The sequence below is a fragment of the Capricornis sumatraensis genome, chromosome 6, assembly GCF_032405125.1.
Source record: "Capricornis sumatraensis isolate serow.1 chromosome 6, serow.2, whole genome shotgun sequence".
Classification (NCBI taxonomy): Eukaryota; Metazoa; Chordata; class Mammalia; order Artiodactyla; family Bovidae; genus Capricornis; species Capricornis sumatraensis.
Genome location: NC_091074.1, coordinates 85,072,501 through 85,088,028, shown reverse-complemented (window position 1 = coordinate 85,088,028; position 15,528 = coordinate 85,072,501). Strand labels below are relative to the sequence as shown.

The window sequence follows — 15,528 nt, the reverse complement described above, 5'->3', positions numbered from 1 at the left end:
TCACCTCCCCACCTCAAACCCCTGCTGAAATTTACTCCTTTTCCTGTGTTCTTTTAGCAAATAGCATCACAGTACCACCATCATCGGGTTTCCCTGGCGGCTCAGCAGTAAAGCATATGTCTGTAATGCAGGAAACCCAGGTTCCATCCCAGGGTGGGGAAGATCCCCTGGAGGAGAGCATGGCAACCCACTCCAGTACTCTTGCCTAGAGAATCCCATGGACTGATGAGCCTGGGGGACTTCAGTCCATAGGTCACAAAGAGTCAGACACAACTGAAGCATATGAACACGCACACATGCATCCCTATCACCAGCCAGGGGGTTATCCCAGACTTTTTCTCCCTCTTACTCCCCATATCCTATAGGTCTAGGGCTCTAAGTCCTGACAATTGTAACTTAGAGAATTATATTCTCAATGCTTTCTTGATCTCCCCATTCCTATTTCCCTACGTCATTTCAATCCCTCACCCACACTCTCAAATGCCTTCAATCCCTCCTTCTACCCAGCAGCCCAAATCATCCTGCTAATTTCTGAATATGATCACATTTACTCCTCTGTTCAAAATTTCTTCAGTGGCTCCCCACTGTCTTCTGGATAAAATCTAAACTCCTGCAGCTCGGTCACAAATTCACTCATATTACACTCAGATGTGCAATATTATTAGTCTTCTCTCTTTCCTAGAACTGATTTGATCTTGTTCACAGTGCCCCCACCCTGCTGGGTAACAGGAGCAGGGGAAACTAAAATTAATCCTCTCTGGTAAATTCAGTCGGGTCTGAAATTTTATTTTAGACAGGTCTAAGTAACTCAGTAGGTTTGGATGACTCAGGCTTTCAGGTTGTTTTACCCTTCCTTGTCTCATTTTCAAGATAGCACTTGGATTTATAGAAATGTCACTGAGGGAAGGGGGTCCCTTACCCATGTGGTCCCTGGGGTTGTGTCACTTGGCATTTGTTGAGATGCTGCATTTGCTGAGATGTGTCTGGTATAAACACCATCCTCAGAGGTAGCTATTACAGATGAGGAAACTGAGGCTAAACTATTTAACACATGAGGAAGCCAAGGCTAAAAGAGGTTGAGTAACTTCCCCAAGATCACAAAGTTAGTTAAGTGGCAGAACCAGAAATCAACACCACTCTGATTCTGGCTGGCAGTTGGATTTGCATCTAGAAGTCCAGAGATAAGTTAACATTGGATTTGGGAGCACTGAGAAGACTTCACAGTATAGCTTCAGAGCTGTGCTTACCCATGGGAGAATACGTCTAGTGGAATGAGAAAAGGGTCCATTCAGAACACTGAGGAATCACTGGCATATGAAGTCGGATAGGAAGCCCTACCTGATGGCTCCTGCCCAAGCAGACCTTTCTCTTAGGAGAGCTTCTAGATGGAGGAGTCAGGAACTTCTAGGATGGATAGTCGTACCTGATTCTATTCTAGCCGGGACTAACCCATCCGTCAAAATACCCCATTCCCCTCTGTCCTAGGCTCCCCCATAGAAGGTCAGAGTACGAAGCCCTGACCGATACTGGGTGGGAACTCAACATGTGTCAAAACAACTTATGTTGTCAGAGCTGCTCACACCTCCTGAGGCGAGGGAATGTGGAACCAACCACAGACCCTCTGAAGTGGGGATGCAGGGTTTACATTCAGGTGAGAGTGGACGTGCGGGGGTATAGGGGACTTCAACACCAGGAGAGGTTCGGTCTCCTCCCGGATGTGGTATCCCAGTGCCTTCCTGCAGATGAAGGGGACAGAGACCTCTCGCAGATATGAAGGGGTGGTCCCCTCAAGTAGAGGGATACAGAGGCTTTGGCCTTTCTCAGCTTTTGGGTGTGCAGATCTTCCTGGTGAGGTAGGTGCAAGAAATCCCCGCAGGTAGGCGGGTCCGGCTCCTGTCCCTTTCCCCGGGGGAGGGATCCAGACTGAATAGCCCCTTCAGCCCTCTTCCCACCCCCGCCCCCGCCCGCACAAGGGGCGGGACAGTCTTCTCCCCAGGGCACAACCAATGGCAAGGGAGCCTGGCACGGGGAGCCAATTAAATAGCGGCAGCGGCGAGGGATGGCTCCTCCTCCGGCAAGCCGCCGGCCGCAGCCTCCCAGGAGGCGGGGCTCCTTCGCTGTTTTTGCGGCCGGCGGAGCCTGGCCGAGCCTAGCCGAGAGACCAGTCGAGCCCAGCCGAACGTAGCCGAACGCAGCCGAGCCTAGCCGAACTCCGCGCCCAGACCGCCGCCGCCGCCCGAGCGCCGCCGTGCGAGCAGGCGAGCGGCCGCGGCCGCGGAGGAGGCGCCGCCCCAGGGGGAGGAGGTGGCCGCTCGCCGCAGACCGCCCGCGGCAGAGGCCGCCCCGGTCGCGCCGCGGCGGGAGCGGCCGGCGGAGGCTGCGCTGCCGAGGGGGAGGGCCTGGGGAGGGGAAGTCACCCCTGCCCGCCTCCCGCTGCCCCCCGCCCGCAGGTTCCCGAGCATCATTCGGCGCCCAGCATCCCGCTACCCCGGATCCTCCCGCGGGCGCGCACCGGGCTTAACTCAGGTAAGAGGGGCCCACCCACCACGGGCATGGGGGTTGAGAACCAGAGACGGAGATAAAAAGGCTTAAGACTCAGAGACACAGCCGGGGAGAAAGAGAGTCAGACACAAAGACACGCGAGAGACGCACAGAACTACAGAGACCTCACAGAGAGGGGAGTGAGACACGTCCACGGGGACAGATGGACACACAGCGGGGAAGAAAGAGACGAGAGACACAAGAGACCTAGGCATGCAGAGACTGATCCAGAGATACACAAAGAAATAGACTAGGAGAGAAAGGAGACACAAGAGAGACACTCAGGACTCAGAGATGGGGACACATAAGAGAGACAGATATAAAGAGAGCTACAGATGGGTACACACCGGAGGTGGGTATACAGAGGCTGAGGTGCACATCCAGGCAAGAACCAAGGGACAGAGTAAGAGCCAGACACAGAGACACACGCACCTGACCTGGTGAAACAGTCTCTCTGAGAGGCGCACCTAGGTACACAGTTTTGGATACACAGACCCACACACGCCTGCCAGGCCTCCACAAAGTTCCCTCTGTGTGAGCTGGCACCTCTGGAGGTCTTCTGGGCTGGTTGGCTGAAGTCCTGAGAGCAGGGAGGTGCCCAGGCCACACCAAAGCTGGTCACAGTGCCCATCCTTCAAGGCCTTGGGCTTCCTCAATCCCACCCACTCTTACAGTTTTTCTGAGGGCTGGACGTTCAGTGGGCAGGTCCAGGCCATGCCCACTCCGGCTTCCCCACTGTGGCCACACCCCCATCCAGGTGCCCAGAGCCAGGTCCTGGCTCTGTGAGGTGTTTAGACCTGTTGGGAGGCTGGAGGTATGGGAGAGGGCTCTCTTCTCCACCCTCTCCTCCTCGGCCTCACCCTCCCCTTTCCTCCTCACCATGCTTTGCCTCTGCTCTGTACCCCCCCCACAGGCTCAGACATCTCCACTGCCCAGGGATCGCTGAGTGCGTGGAAGGCCGGCTGTCCCAGCACCCCGCTTCGGCATGGGTCCTGCCATTGAGGCAGCTTCTCAGCCTGTGCTCGTCTGAGGGTGCGCCCGTCATGGGGGCAGCCCTCTCCCAGGGGGCCCTCATCGCCATCATCTGCAACGGCCTCGTCGGCTTCTTGCTGCTGCTGCTCTGGGTCATCCTCTGCTGGGCCTGCCACTCGCGCTCTGCCAACATAGACTCCCTCTCCGAATCCAGTCCCAACTCCAGCCCTGGCCCCTGTCCTGAGAAGGCGCCTCCACCCCAGAAGCCCAGCCATGAAGGCAGCTACCTGCTGCAGCCCTGAAGGCCCCTGGCCTAGCCCGGAGTCTGGGACTTAAGTCCACCCCACCTGGCATCTGGAATCGGGATCCCAGGGTCCAGCTGGCCTGGGGTCCAGAACTCAGAGTCCAGCCTGTGTGGAACTGGACCTAGCTGCCCAGTGTCTGGTCGGCCTGGCTCCAAGAGGGGCCCTGTCCCTAGGTAGACAGGCCTGGGGCAGGGGTTCATGAGTTGGTGCTAGGGCCAGGGCCATCTGGACTCTGCTCCATCCCAGCGGTCGGGGGTGGGGTCCACCCTCCCCCTAGGCCAAGCGCCTCTCAGCCCTCAAGGTTGGGGAAGCAAACTAGAATCCATGGCAATAATGGGAGGGTGTCCAGGCTGGGCCCCTCCTCTGGTCCTCCTACTGTTTGCTGGATAATAAATGGATCTAAGACTCTACCCTGAGATTCTCTCCTCTTCCTGGGTGCCCTGCTGTAGCAAAATTAAAGATGCGGGTAGATTTCCAGACACAGGTTTATTTGTGCAAAGTAGGAGAGGGTAACAGGGGTTGAGGACCAAGTCCTGGGGTGAGGTGATGGGACCAGGGCCAGAGCAGGGCACTGGGACCTGATCAGGGGTAGTGTCAGACACATACTGGGTACTAAGGCTGGACTGGGGTATCAGGGTCAGGGGCTACAAGTACTAGGTTCAAGACATGGGCCAGGTTCGGAGGCCAGGCCCTCAGGTCTTGGTTTTCACTTCCCTCACCAGGTTCAGCAGTTTGTCCAATTTTGCGATCTCCACAGCTGGCCCCTTCTGTACTTCCTGGCCCTTCTTCTCCTGGGGAGAAGAGAAGTATACACCAGGGAGGACTGGTGAGGGAGGGCCATCTCTTGCTGCCTCCCAGCATCACCTCCTCAGCCCAGCTTACCCCAGCACTGCCATGCCCTCTCCTGCCCAGTTAGCTTCTGGACTCCTGCCTCCCCCCACCTCTGCAGGATTCTTCCCCATCTCAGGTTCGATGACCAGGGCCCAGCTAAGGCCTGGAAGAAACATCTAGCTCTTGTTTCTGAACCTCAGATGGACATAGTATCCTGATGGTGGGGGTGGGGGGCTGGGGTGGGGCAAGCCAGGAAGAGCTGTAGTCCCAGACCTCTACCAGTCAGGACCACCCTTCCTACAGGAAAGTCTCTGGCTGAGTCCTAACAAGGAGCTAAGAGGTGTGTGTTTGTGGAGGGAAAGTGTGGACAAAGCCACAGGTGCCCTCACCTAGTACTCTGACCCAGTACTTCCAGCTCAGGCAGGGAGTGGGGTACCACTTGGGGCCAGGCCTGCTGTGTCAGTTATCCCCAGGTGAGGGAGGGTGTCAGGAAGGCAGATGGCATGTCCCATGTGGTTCCAGATGTCCTCAGCTGGGACTGTCTCCAAGAACAGCGGGTCTTGAATTAATGACCCCACCCCCCACCCCTGGCCATGGGGTTTTGCATGTAGTGCGGTGGTAAAGAATGCCTGAAGATGTAGGAGATGCAAGGGACATGGGTTTGACCCCTGGGTCGGGAAGATCCACTGGAGTAGGAAATGGCAACTCACTGCCTGGGAAATCCTATCCTAGTCCGTGGGTCACAAAAGAGACACGACTGACACACACACACACACACACACTGACACACACACACACACACTCTTACTTAGTGTTGGGTCACTGGGTGTGTGTGACAGGCCTGCGAGCTCCTTAGCAGACCAGCACCAGTGCCATCCTCCCTTCTGTCCAGGCAATGTGATGTGGGCTGGGCTGGGGGAGCTGCCATTTCTCGCCTTCCCTCTGTACCCGAGCCCCCTGCCCTCTCAGCCACCTGTGCCCAGGGCTCACTGGCACCTGCCCCAGCCTTGCCTGCTGGGGACCCAGCCCGGATCTGGCCATGGCTGTGAGGTGGGGGGAGAGGTGGGGCCCGCAGGCCCTTTTCTGGCCCATCTTGGCTGCCAACACCCGGTGGAGCTCAGATTTCCTCCTGGCATGACTCCTGCACCTGTTCCCAAATCTGTCTCCCCCTCCCCTCGAGGCTCAGCGCCTTTGCCCCTGCCCCGCTCACCCCGACACTCGTGAGGCAGAGGACAAAGAGGTCTCTTTCTCCCCTCTCGGTCTCCCAGATTAACCTCATGTTCTCTTCTCACCCTCACCTCATCTGGGAGTCAGGAAGCCTGGCTTTTAGTTGTTAACTCCCTATGTGACTCTGGGCAAGTTCCTTGCCTTTCCGAGCTATAGTTGCCATCTAGACAGTAGTTGGGGAAAGTAGGCCTTGACCTTTGGTGGGCTCTGACACCAGTCACGGGACGCTCCTTGGGCTGGGCAGTCAGGCCTCTGTGGCCCAGCCCTCTTGGGGAGATCAGGGAGACTGCAGCCTGCAGAGGGGGGCAGGAGGAATGCCCACAGGACTTCCTCTGGCCCGAGTCACTTGGCTGCTGATAGAGTCAGGTGACAGTTTCAGAGGAACTGCCAGTCCATGCAAGAACTAGCCCCCAGCTGTCACCTGCTCAGGTTCTCTGACTCCCAGGTACCCATGTCCTCAGGTCCTCAGAGATACTGATGCTGACCCTTGCTCTGAGGAGTTGAGACTGGGAGATCCTTGCCTCCCTGGGTCAGAGTGGGCAAGGCAGGCCTCCCGCCACATCTACTCCCTTCAGCGTGTGATGGCTGTCCCCCAGCCCCGAGGGGTCACCACCATCCCTCCCACGGGGCTATCCAACTCTACCAGCCTAAGCCTGGGTCATGCTCCTCACTAAATCAAGAACAGATTTTATCTGTTCCACAAATTGTACTGCCTTCCTCCAGCTCCTGGAGGCCAACTAGCAGGGCTTAGCAGAGTTTCAGACCACGCCCACCCCAACCCCTCACCCCACCCCACCCCACCCCACAGCCTCTGGGCCACAGCTGCAGGCACTCAGCAGCCTTCTGAGTATTTATAGCCAAGTCCACCCCCTCCCCCAGCTGGCTACAATTACAGGCCCAGCCAAAATCCTAGCCCTTGCCTCCCTGGCCATGGTGGGGAATAGGCCAGGCTGGCATGAGAGGGTTAGTGCAGTGGTGCCTGCCTTGGTGGTGGCACATGGGGGCAGGTGTCAGCAGTTGAAAGAGGGCCCTGCTGTTTCCTCAAACTGCAAGTAAAGGCATCAAATGGCAACCCAGGGGGTACAGTCATCAGGGCAACGTGGCTCAGCCCCAGCTCAGCTCTGACCTTGGTCCAGAACCTAGCAGGGAGCAAATTCTCTCCTAGCACCCAAATGGACAGGACTGGGATCTGGGGTTTGGGATTTTTAATTTGGACCCTTGGGCTCTGGATTCTAAAGTCTGGGTTCTTAAGTCTGAATCGGGACTCTGAGATCTAGACTTTGCGGTCATGGCTCTGGGCTCTGTGGCCTGTATTCAGAGCCCTTGGGCTCTGGTCAGGATCTCTGGATCATTCTAGATCCCAGAAAGGAACCAGAGCTCAAAAGGAGGACTGCCTAGCTACTGACCTAGTTACCCTCCTCACGGCTCATTTCCTGCTTCCTGTGTGGACCCACAGCTCCCAGTTCAGGGACCATTGGAGTTGAAGCTCTGTGCAAGCCCAGCAAATGACTGGAAACTAAGCTTTGAGCCCCTGCCTGGATAACACCAAGCAAGCCAATGATGCCCACGTACTGCCCCCAGACTTTGGACTCTAGTCACCTGCTTACCTGTTGTTTCCACCTGGGGCTCAGATTCAGCGTGTCAGGACCCATCTGTCCCCCTACAAACCTCCTTCTATGCTTCTCACTTGGACAATGACATCACCCTTACCCTGGGCCTCCAAAGCCAGAAACCTGGGGCTATCCCCTGGCTCCTCCCCTTTCTCTCACCAACCACCCCCTCCCCACCATCCCGCCATCCTGGAGACTTTCCTGGCAGCCCAAATTCCCCAAGACTGCACCTTCGGCATCTTGCGCAAGTTGGGTGAGAGCTTGAGGCAGGTGACATGCCCTCGGTCGTCGCCCACAATGATGATGGGGTGGATGGGGTTGAACTGCACGTGGGTGAGCTTGTTCTTCTTTTTGGCCACCACGGGCTGGTTGCAGATGGCCTCGTACTTGTTGATGGACAAGTCAAACACGTGGGTCTGTGAAGAGGTAGGTGTCAGCACAGTCAGGGAAATGGGGTCCCTGTCCCCGCTCCCCACAACCAGAGGAACTGCCCCTGGACTTTCTTGGGAAATAGACAGAAGCCTAGCACACTGGAGCTGGAGGCAGTAGGAGAGGCGATTTGTGTCTCTGTTTGTTTTTCCTGTGGTTGAGGGAATGACAATAAAATGTTTAGGAGAAAATTTAAGTCTCTACAGAATTAACAGTAATAGCAGTTGCCATTTATGGAGCACTTACAGCTTTCCTGGTGGCTCAGATGGTAAAGAATCTGCCTGCAGTGCAGGAGACCTGGGTTCAATCCCTAGGTTGGAAAGATCCCCTGGAGAAGGGAATGGCAACCCACTCCAGTATTCTTGCCTGCAGAATTCCATGGACGGAGGAGCCTGGAGGGCTACAGTCCATGGGGTTGCAAAGTGTCGGACACAACTGAGAAACTTCTACAGAATGATGTACTAGACTCTGGGCAAGCATGTTACCTGGTTGCCTCATCTAATTACCGCAGTCACAGCCACTCTATCAGGTAGGTTCTGTTATTTTCCACATTTCATAAATGAGGAGATGGAGGCTCTTAAGCCTAACTTGCCAGTAAGTGGCAGAGCCAGGGTTTCTACCAAATGAATATATGTCAGGTGCTTGGACAGTGCTTGCCATATAGGTGCTGAACAAATGTTGGATCTTATTTTTACTGCATTGTAAGTCCAAACCATTAGCAAGTTTTGCCTAGGCTATGCAGCATCCTAACTGGTCTTCCTGCTTCATCTCCCCCCACCCTTCTCTTATCCATCCTCTGTGTAGCTTACCTTTTAAAAATCTGGAATCCTCCAATAGTCTCCCTGGGCATGCTACATAAAAATTCTGATTCTTTCTCTCGATTCTGCACCATTTGCTCTCATCTCAGGCTCTCAGCCCTTTGCCTACTAGATCCTGGCCACCCTAACTTCCTGTTCCTTAAACCTTTCCAGCTTGTTCTTCCCTCAGGGCATTTGCGCAAGCAGTTCCTTTGTCTGGAAGGCCTCACTCATCTTCACCTGACCCTTTGGTGTGACCCAGCTCTCTACTTGAATGTCACCTCCTTAAAGATTTCCCTGACCACTTTATCTAAGAGACCACCCAGTCCTTTCCTTGTGCATCACTCTATTTTTAAAGATATAACAGCTTTGAAAAGGAAAGTGTTAGTCACTCAGTCATGTCTGACTCTTTGCAACCCCATGGACTGTAGCCCGCCAGAATCTCTGTCTATGGGATTTTCCTGGCACAAATGGGTAGCCATTCCCCTCTCCAGGGGATCTTTCTGACCCAGGGATGGAAACCAGGTCTCCTGCATTGCAGGTGGATTCTTTACCATGTGAGCTATCAGGGAAGCCCCATAACAGCTTTGTGGAGATATAATTAATATACTACAAAATTTACCCATGTAAAGTATACAATTCCCGTTTTTTAGTATATTCACAGTTATATAACTATCACCACAACCAAGTATAGACCATTTTCATCACCCCAAAAGAACCCTTATGCCTATTACCAGTCATACCCACTTTCTCCCAACCCCTCTTTCCCTGCTGCTGCTGCTGCTAAGTTGCTTCAGTCGTGTCCGACTCTGTGCGACCCCATAGACGGCAGCCCACCAGGCTCCCCCGTCCCTGGGATTCTCCAGGCAAGAAAACTGGAGTGGGTTGCCATTTCCTTCTCCAGTGCATGAAGGTGAAAAGAGAAAGTGAAGTTGCTCAGTCATGTCTGACTCTTAGTGACCCCATGGACTGCAGCCTACCAGGCTCCTCTGCCCATGGGATTCTCCAGGCATGAGTACTGGAGTGGGGTGCCACTGCCTTCTCCCCTCTTTCCCTAGGTAACCACAAATCTACTTTATTTCTGTAAATTTGCCTATTCTGCTGCTGCTGCTACTAAGTTGCTTCAGTCGTGTACGACTCTGTGCGACCCCATAGATGGCAGCCCACCAGGCTCCCCCGTCCCTGGGATTCTCCAGGCAAGAACACTGGAGTGGATTGCCATTTCCATCTCCAAAGCATGAAAGTGAAAAGTGACAGTGAAGTCGCTCAGTTGTGTCTGACTCTCAGCGACTCCATGGACTGCAGCCCACCAGGTTCCTCCATCCATGGGATTTTCCAGGTAAGAGTACTGGAGTGGGGTGCCACTGCCTTCTCCTTGTCTATTCTAGACCTGCATAAATGGAATCAGAAAATGTTTGGTCTTTTGTGACTGGCTTCTTAATTTTTTAAAAGATTTTTTTGATGTGGACTATGTTTAAAGTTTTTATTGAAGATGTTACAATATTCCTTCTGTTTTCTGTTTTGGTTTTTTGGCCAAGAGGCATGTGGGATCTCAGCTCCCCAACCAGGGATCAAACCTATACCTGCTGCATTGGAAGGCGAAGTCTTAAACACCGGACAGCCAGAGAAGTCTCTGAGACTGGCTTCTTAAACTAAGCATGCTTTCAGTGTTCATCCATGATATAGCATGTATCAGTAGTACATTTCTTGTTAGTGCTGAGTAATACTTCTTATGGATAGAGTACTTATTGTTTACTCATTCATCAATTACAGACATTTGGGTTGTTTCCACTTTTTTGGCTGTTATGAATAATGTGGCTGTGAACACTGGTGTACACATGTCATCCTCTTTTGATCTCTGCCCAGCACTTAACTCTGTTGGGGGTTTGGTTGTTGTATTCTATTTCTTTCCCTTCACTGGAACATAAGCTCTGTGAATCACCTGAATCACCAGGCCCTGGCCTGGAGTTGGGAGCCACAGTTGGCCCTTGGTTAGACATTTGTTCAGCAAATAAATGACTGACTTAAGGGTGATGCCTTAATACACTCTATTCTTTCCTGGCAGGTGCCTCTCAGCTTACATCAAAGTCCATAAGTAAATTATGTTGCATAAAAACTTTCCCCCCAAAAAAATTTCCCCACAAGCTGTTTTTGAGCTTTCACCAATTCTTATTGTTGCACAGACCCCTCCCACCTGCCCGCTCAGACTCAGCTTGCACTCTCCCAGGGATGGGGACCTCACTACCTTTCAGATGCTATTTCGACCACAGATTGACTCTGGTGTATAAGTTTCTCTTTACATCAAGCTGGCACCCCACCCTGTAGCTCCCTCCCCATGGCCCTCAGAGAAGACAGCTCCTCCTCATGGGATCTTATTTCCCATCTTGCTCTCTCCTTCAAGGTGAACAGCTCCACTCTCTCCTCCAGGCCTCATGGGATGACAGATCCCTCTCTTATTTATCTACTTTTGGCTGTGCGGGGCCTCTACCAGCACGTGGGTGTCCTCTAGTTGGGCCTCTTATTGCAGTGGCTTCTCTCGTTGAGGCTCTCAGGCTCTAGGCACGTGGGCTTCAGTAGTTGCAGCATGTGGGTTCAACAGTTGTGGCCCATGGACTTGGTTGCCCCATGCATGTGGAATCTTCCAGGACCAGGGATCAAACCTGTATCCCCCCACTTTGGATTCTTAACCACTGGACCACCAGGGAAGTCCGTGAATGACCCCTCTTTTGACAGGGCCCCAAGTGGCCTGGCCCTTGAGGACACACAGAGTCCTATGTTCCGCCTTCCCCCAGCTGCCCTGGGCCTGGGGTGGGCCCTCCAGGAGGGACAGCTGAGATGGCTCATCTTGTCTTCAGTAGGGGGTCAGCAGGGTCAGGAAAGGGGCACTTACCTTCCCATTGGTGGTGACTGCTGCGAACACAGTGGACGAGTACGGTGCCCAGGCCACGTCTCCCACAGCTGAATTGAGGTCATAGATGAACATCGGGGTCCTGCAGTGGGGAAGGGCGGAAAGCTGAGAGAACAGAGGGCTCATGGTGCCAGAACCCTACCGGTCCCCGCCCAGGGTGCAGCCTGAGGGAGGGCAGGCCCCTCACTTGATGGTGTGGTCCCATATCTTCACTGTCCAGTCGGAGCTGCAGGACATGAAGACCTTGGTATGGTAGGGGTTCCAGGACACAGCATCCACGGCCATGTTGTGGGCGTCGTAGGTATCGAGGAACTGGCTGGAGTAGGATTTGGAGCACTGGGGTGGGGGTGGGGAAGCATGAGTGAGCGCGGTCAGCCACCACTTCCCCAGGGGGCTCTGGAGGGTCAGACCCTGAGATTCCTCTTCTGTCCCCGCCCTGCCTCACTGTCCCAGCTGAGCTGGGGCCAAGCTCTTGGCTGTTCATCTCACCCTCAAAGCAACCAGAGAGAAAGGAGGGGCTTAAGGGACTGAGGTTTGGGTGGGCAGGGGAGCCTTCCTGGAGGGTGAAGGAAGCCTGCCCAGAGGATTCCAGGCCAGGCAGAAACGGCCTTTCCTCCCTGAGGCTTCCCTGGTAGCTCAGCTGATAAAGAACCCGCCTGCAATGCAGGAAACCCTGGTTCAATTCCTGGGTCAGGAAGATCCACTACAGAAGGGATAGGCCAACCACTCCAGTATTTCGGGGCTTCCCTGGTGTCTCACATGGTAAAGAATCAGCCTACAATGTGGGAGACCTGGGTTCAATCCCTGCATTGGAAAGATCCCCTGGAGAAAGGCATGGCAACCTACTCTAGTATTCTTGCCTGGAGAATCCCGTGGACAGAGAAGCCTGGCAGGGCTACAGTCCAGGGGGTCACAAAGAGTCAGACACGACTGAACGACTAAGCACAGTACAATCCTGAGCCCAGGCAGAGCAGGTCTAGGGGTTCTGGTGGTGGTATGGTCTAGTTTGTGTCCACGCCAAGGCCTGTGGACAGGCAGACAGAGCCCTGGATCCACCAGCAGTCCACAGACAGAATCCTTGCAGCGGTGGTAAACATCCCACCTTGCTCAGGTAGGGGCTTCCCTGGTGTCTCACATGGTAAAGAATCTGCCTGCAATGTGGGAGACCTGGGTTCAGTCCCTGCATTGGGAAGATCCCCTGGAGAAAGGCATGGCAACCCACTCCAGTATTCTTGTCTGGAGAATCCCATGGATAGAGGAGCCTGGTGGGCTCGGTCGCAAAGAGTCAGACATGACTGAGTGACTAACACTTTCACTTTCATTTGCTCCCAGAAAAGCAAGTGCAGAGCCAGGAACAAGTCCCAGTCTCCTGATTTCTCATTTGGTTTCCTGCCCTGGCCACTGTGCCCTTCACTTCCTCCCTCCAGGAGACTGAGTGACTGACTGGTCTCTTCCTGTCTCCCACAGCCACAAGCAGGGGTGGAGAAGGGGGGTGGGGACATCTTTTGCATTCAGATCGGCTCTGCCTGGGCCTCAGGGGCTCCCGGGAGGCTGCCTGTAATTAACATTCTGAGTTTCTGAGCCTAAGAAAAGCTTGCAGCGGAGCTATTTCTGGATGGATGAAGGTTCAGAAGGATGTTCACCTACTAACTCTGAGACCTGGCAGAAGCGGGCCACCAAGTTCCATCCCACCACCAGCTGGGATGAACCCATTGTTCAGAGATAGGTTTTCTTGTTACCCAGCCTTCAAAGCTCAGCTCAAGTTCAGATCTCCTCTAGGAAGTCTTTTCAGGATGTTCCAAGTCCCACCTCTTCCCCCGCAACCCCCGTGCCCAGCTCTACCTCCTTCACCCCCAGGCAGGGAGCAGGACATGAGGGAAAGATGCTGAGCTGGGCTAAAGTCACCCTCTAGATTCTTCATCTCCTTTTCTGCAGTCAGTCCCTCTTCCTGACACCCAAGCAGGTCAACAAATACATTCTGGGAGGGGACATACGTATGTATACCTATGGCTGATTCATGTTGATGTTTGGCAGAAACCAACACAATACTGTAAAGTAATTATCCTTCAATTAAAAATAAATACTTTTTTTTTTTTAAAGAAAGCAGTGCATTCTCTTTCCCCAGAAAGCCTTCTAGTACTGATGAGCCCCGAGATCCATCCGAATGGACAACCTCCCAGGTCTAGTGGCCCTGTAAGAAGCTGGCATCGGCGCAGCGCTGCCTCACCTTGTGGATTTTCCCCTCCTCTGTGCCCACCAGAAACAGGTAGTCAATCTCTCTGTGGAAGTCAAAGGCAGTGCCGCAGCCTTTAGGAGAAGAGGGAACTGCTTTAGGCCAGTTCTGGAAGGGAAGGAAGCCCCCAGCATCCACCTCTACCCAGTAGGCCCTCCCCTGGGACAGCCTGAGTCTGGGTACTATGAGGGCCGGAGCCAGCCAGGCAAACGGAAACTGGGTCCCTGGGCTGCTGCTAGAGCCCGGCAGTTGGAACTCTGCAAACGGGCCAGGGCTTCTGCAGACAGGGATGGGGCCTGGATAAACAAGGTGGGGATTGAGTTAAACAGGGTCGGGGTCAGGGTAAACAGGGATATGGTCTGCATAAACAGGGGAGGAATTGAGTAAACGGGGATGGGATCTGGGTAAACAGGGGCCTGATCTGCATAAACAGGGAGGGTCTGCAGACTGCTCAGGACCAGGCTTTCTCCTTACCTCCTCCTACCCAGCAGGAGGGGAAGTGGGGTGTGCAGAAAGAGGGAGGACCAGACCTCCTGGGCCCAGGGGGATGTGGCCAGGCCGGAGATGAGGTGCAGGGGCTCTTACCCACTGTGTGTATCTGCAGGCCCTCGAGACCTTCCGTGGTGCTGCCCTCCACCTTCAGCTTGATGACGTCAGTGTGAACCAGCTCGCTCTGTGGTCACACAGGGATGGGGAGGCACACCGGTGGGGCTGGACCGGCAGGGTTGGAGTCCCCTGCCATTTGGCTCCCACCACTCCCCATCGTCACCCCTGCATGACCCTTCCTGGGAAACACGCACCTTCACGAGCGTCCAAGACACAATCCTGCCGTCGGACGACACAGAGAAGAAGTTGAGGTTATGGTCCATGTCATCCTTCTGCCACCTGACCTGCAACATTCCACACTGTGAGCTCTGGGGCCCTGCGAGGGTGTCGGGTTAGGGCTGCGAGCTGAGCAGGGCTCACTCAAGGACCCTTCTGAGGCCCAGAAGCCAGTTCTGGGAGCCCATTTCCTAGGGTCCCATGATGGGCCTGCCCTCCCTCCTCACTCACCACCCCCCACCCCGAGCATCCTGAGGCAATGTGCCAGTGGGGCACTGCCCCAGTCTCCGGGCTCAGCAGTGGAGGTACCTGGTTCCTCTCTGCGTTGGCAGCTAGGAGCCCTGTTTTTTGTTTGTTTGTTTAGAGAAACTTGTTGTTAAATTTTATTTTCTTTAAATACGTACCTTTTCCCCACTCTCACCCACATGGGGGGAGGAACAGAAAACCCCGATTTGTGGGATTCCATGTATAAAACCTGAGATGGTTAGGATGAAGTATAAAAATACTGTTTACAAAGGGAAAGAGGGTGTCCATTGTAACCTTAACTTTCAGACACCTCCATCTGCAGACCCCTTTTTGCTCCTTGAGAAAAACTCCTGGGAATCCGTTTGGTTGTAGAACAAGCCCTTCTTCTGGTTGGGAATGGGGGGGTGGGGCATATGTGGTGTGGGTTGATCAGTTGTGTCTGACTCTTTTCAACCCCATGATCTGTAGCCCACCAGGCTCCTCTGTCCATGCGGCTTCTCTGTGCAAGAATACTGGGGTGGGTTGCCATTCCCTTCTCCAGGGGATCTTCCCGATGCAGGGATCAAACCCAGGTCTCCTGCATTGCAGGCAGAATCTTTACTATCTG

At 54.2% G+C, this 15,528-nt stretch overlaps 2 protein-coding genes across 2 annotated transcripts in view; one reads left to right on the top strand and one right to left on the bottom strand.

Annotated features, from left to right (window-relative positions):
• Window positions 1-3,492: 3,492 nt before the first annotated feature.
• On the top strand, window positions 3,493-3,819 carry ENHO (energy homeostasis associated). Its single transcript, XM_068974708.1, has one exon. It carries the CDS (start codon window positions 3,585-3,587, stop codon window positions 3,813-3,815), a length of 231 nt encoding a protein of 76 aa, XP_068830809.1. The 5' UTR covers window positions 3,493-3,584; the 3' UTR covers window positions 3,816-3,819.
• Window positions 3,820-4,510: 691 nt separating this feature from the next.
• DNAI1 (dynein axonemal intermediate chain 1) overlaps window positions 4,511-15,528 on the bottom strand; it is a 67,706-nt gene continuing 56,688 nt past the window's right edge. The window contains exons 14-20 of the mRNA XM_068973630.1: window positions 14,654-14,743; window positions 14,439-14,526; window positions 13,848-13,927; window positions 11,808-11,956; window positions 11,603-11,702; window positions 7,717-7,902; window positions 4,511-4,609 (exon numbers count right to left, since the gene is read on the bottom strand). Coding sequence (XP_068829731.1) covers window positions 4,511-4,609; window positions 7,717-7,902; window positions 11,603-11,702; window positions 11,808-11,956; window positions 13,848-13,927; window positions 14,439-14,526; window positions 14,654-14,743 — 792 coding nt within the window. The remainder of the gene's footprint in view (window positions 4,610-7,716; window positions 7,903-11,602; window positions 11,703-11,807; window positions 11,957-13,847; window positions 13,928-14,438; window positions 14,527-14,653; window positions 14,744-15,528) is intronic.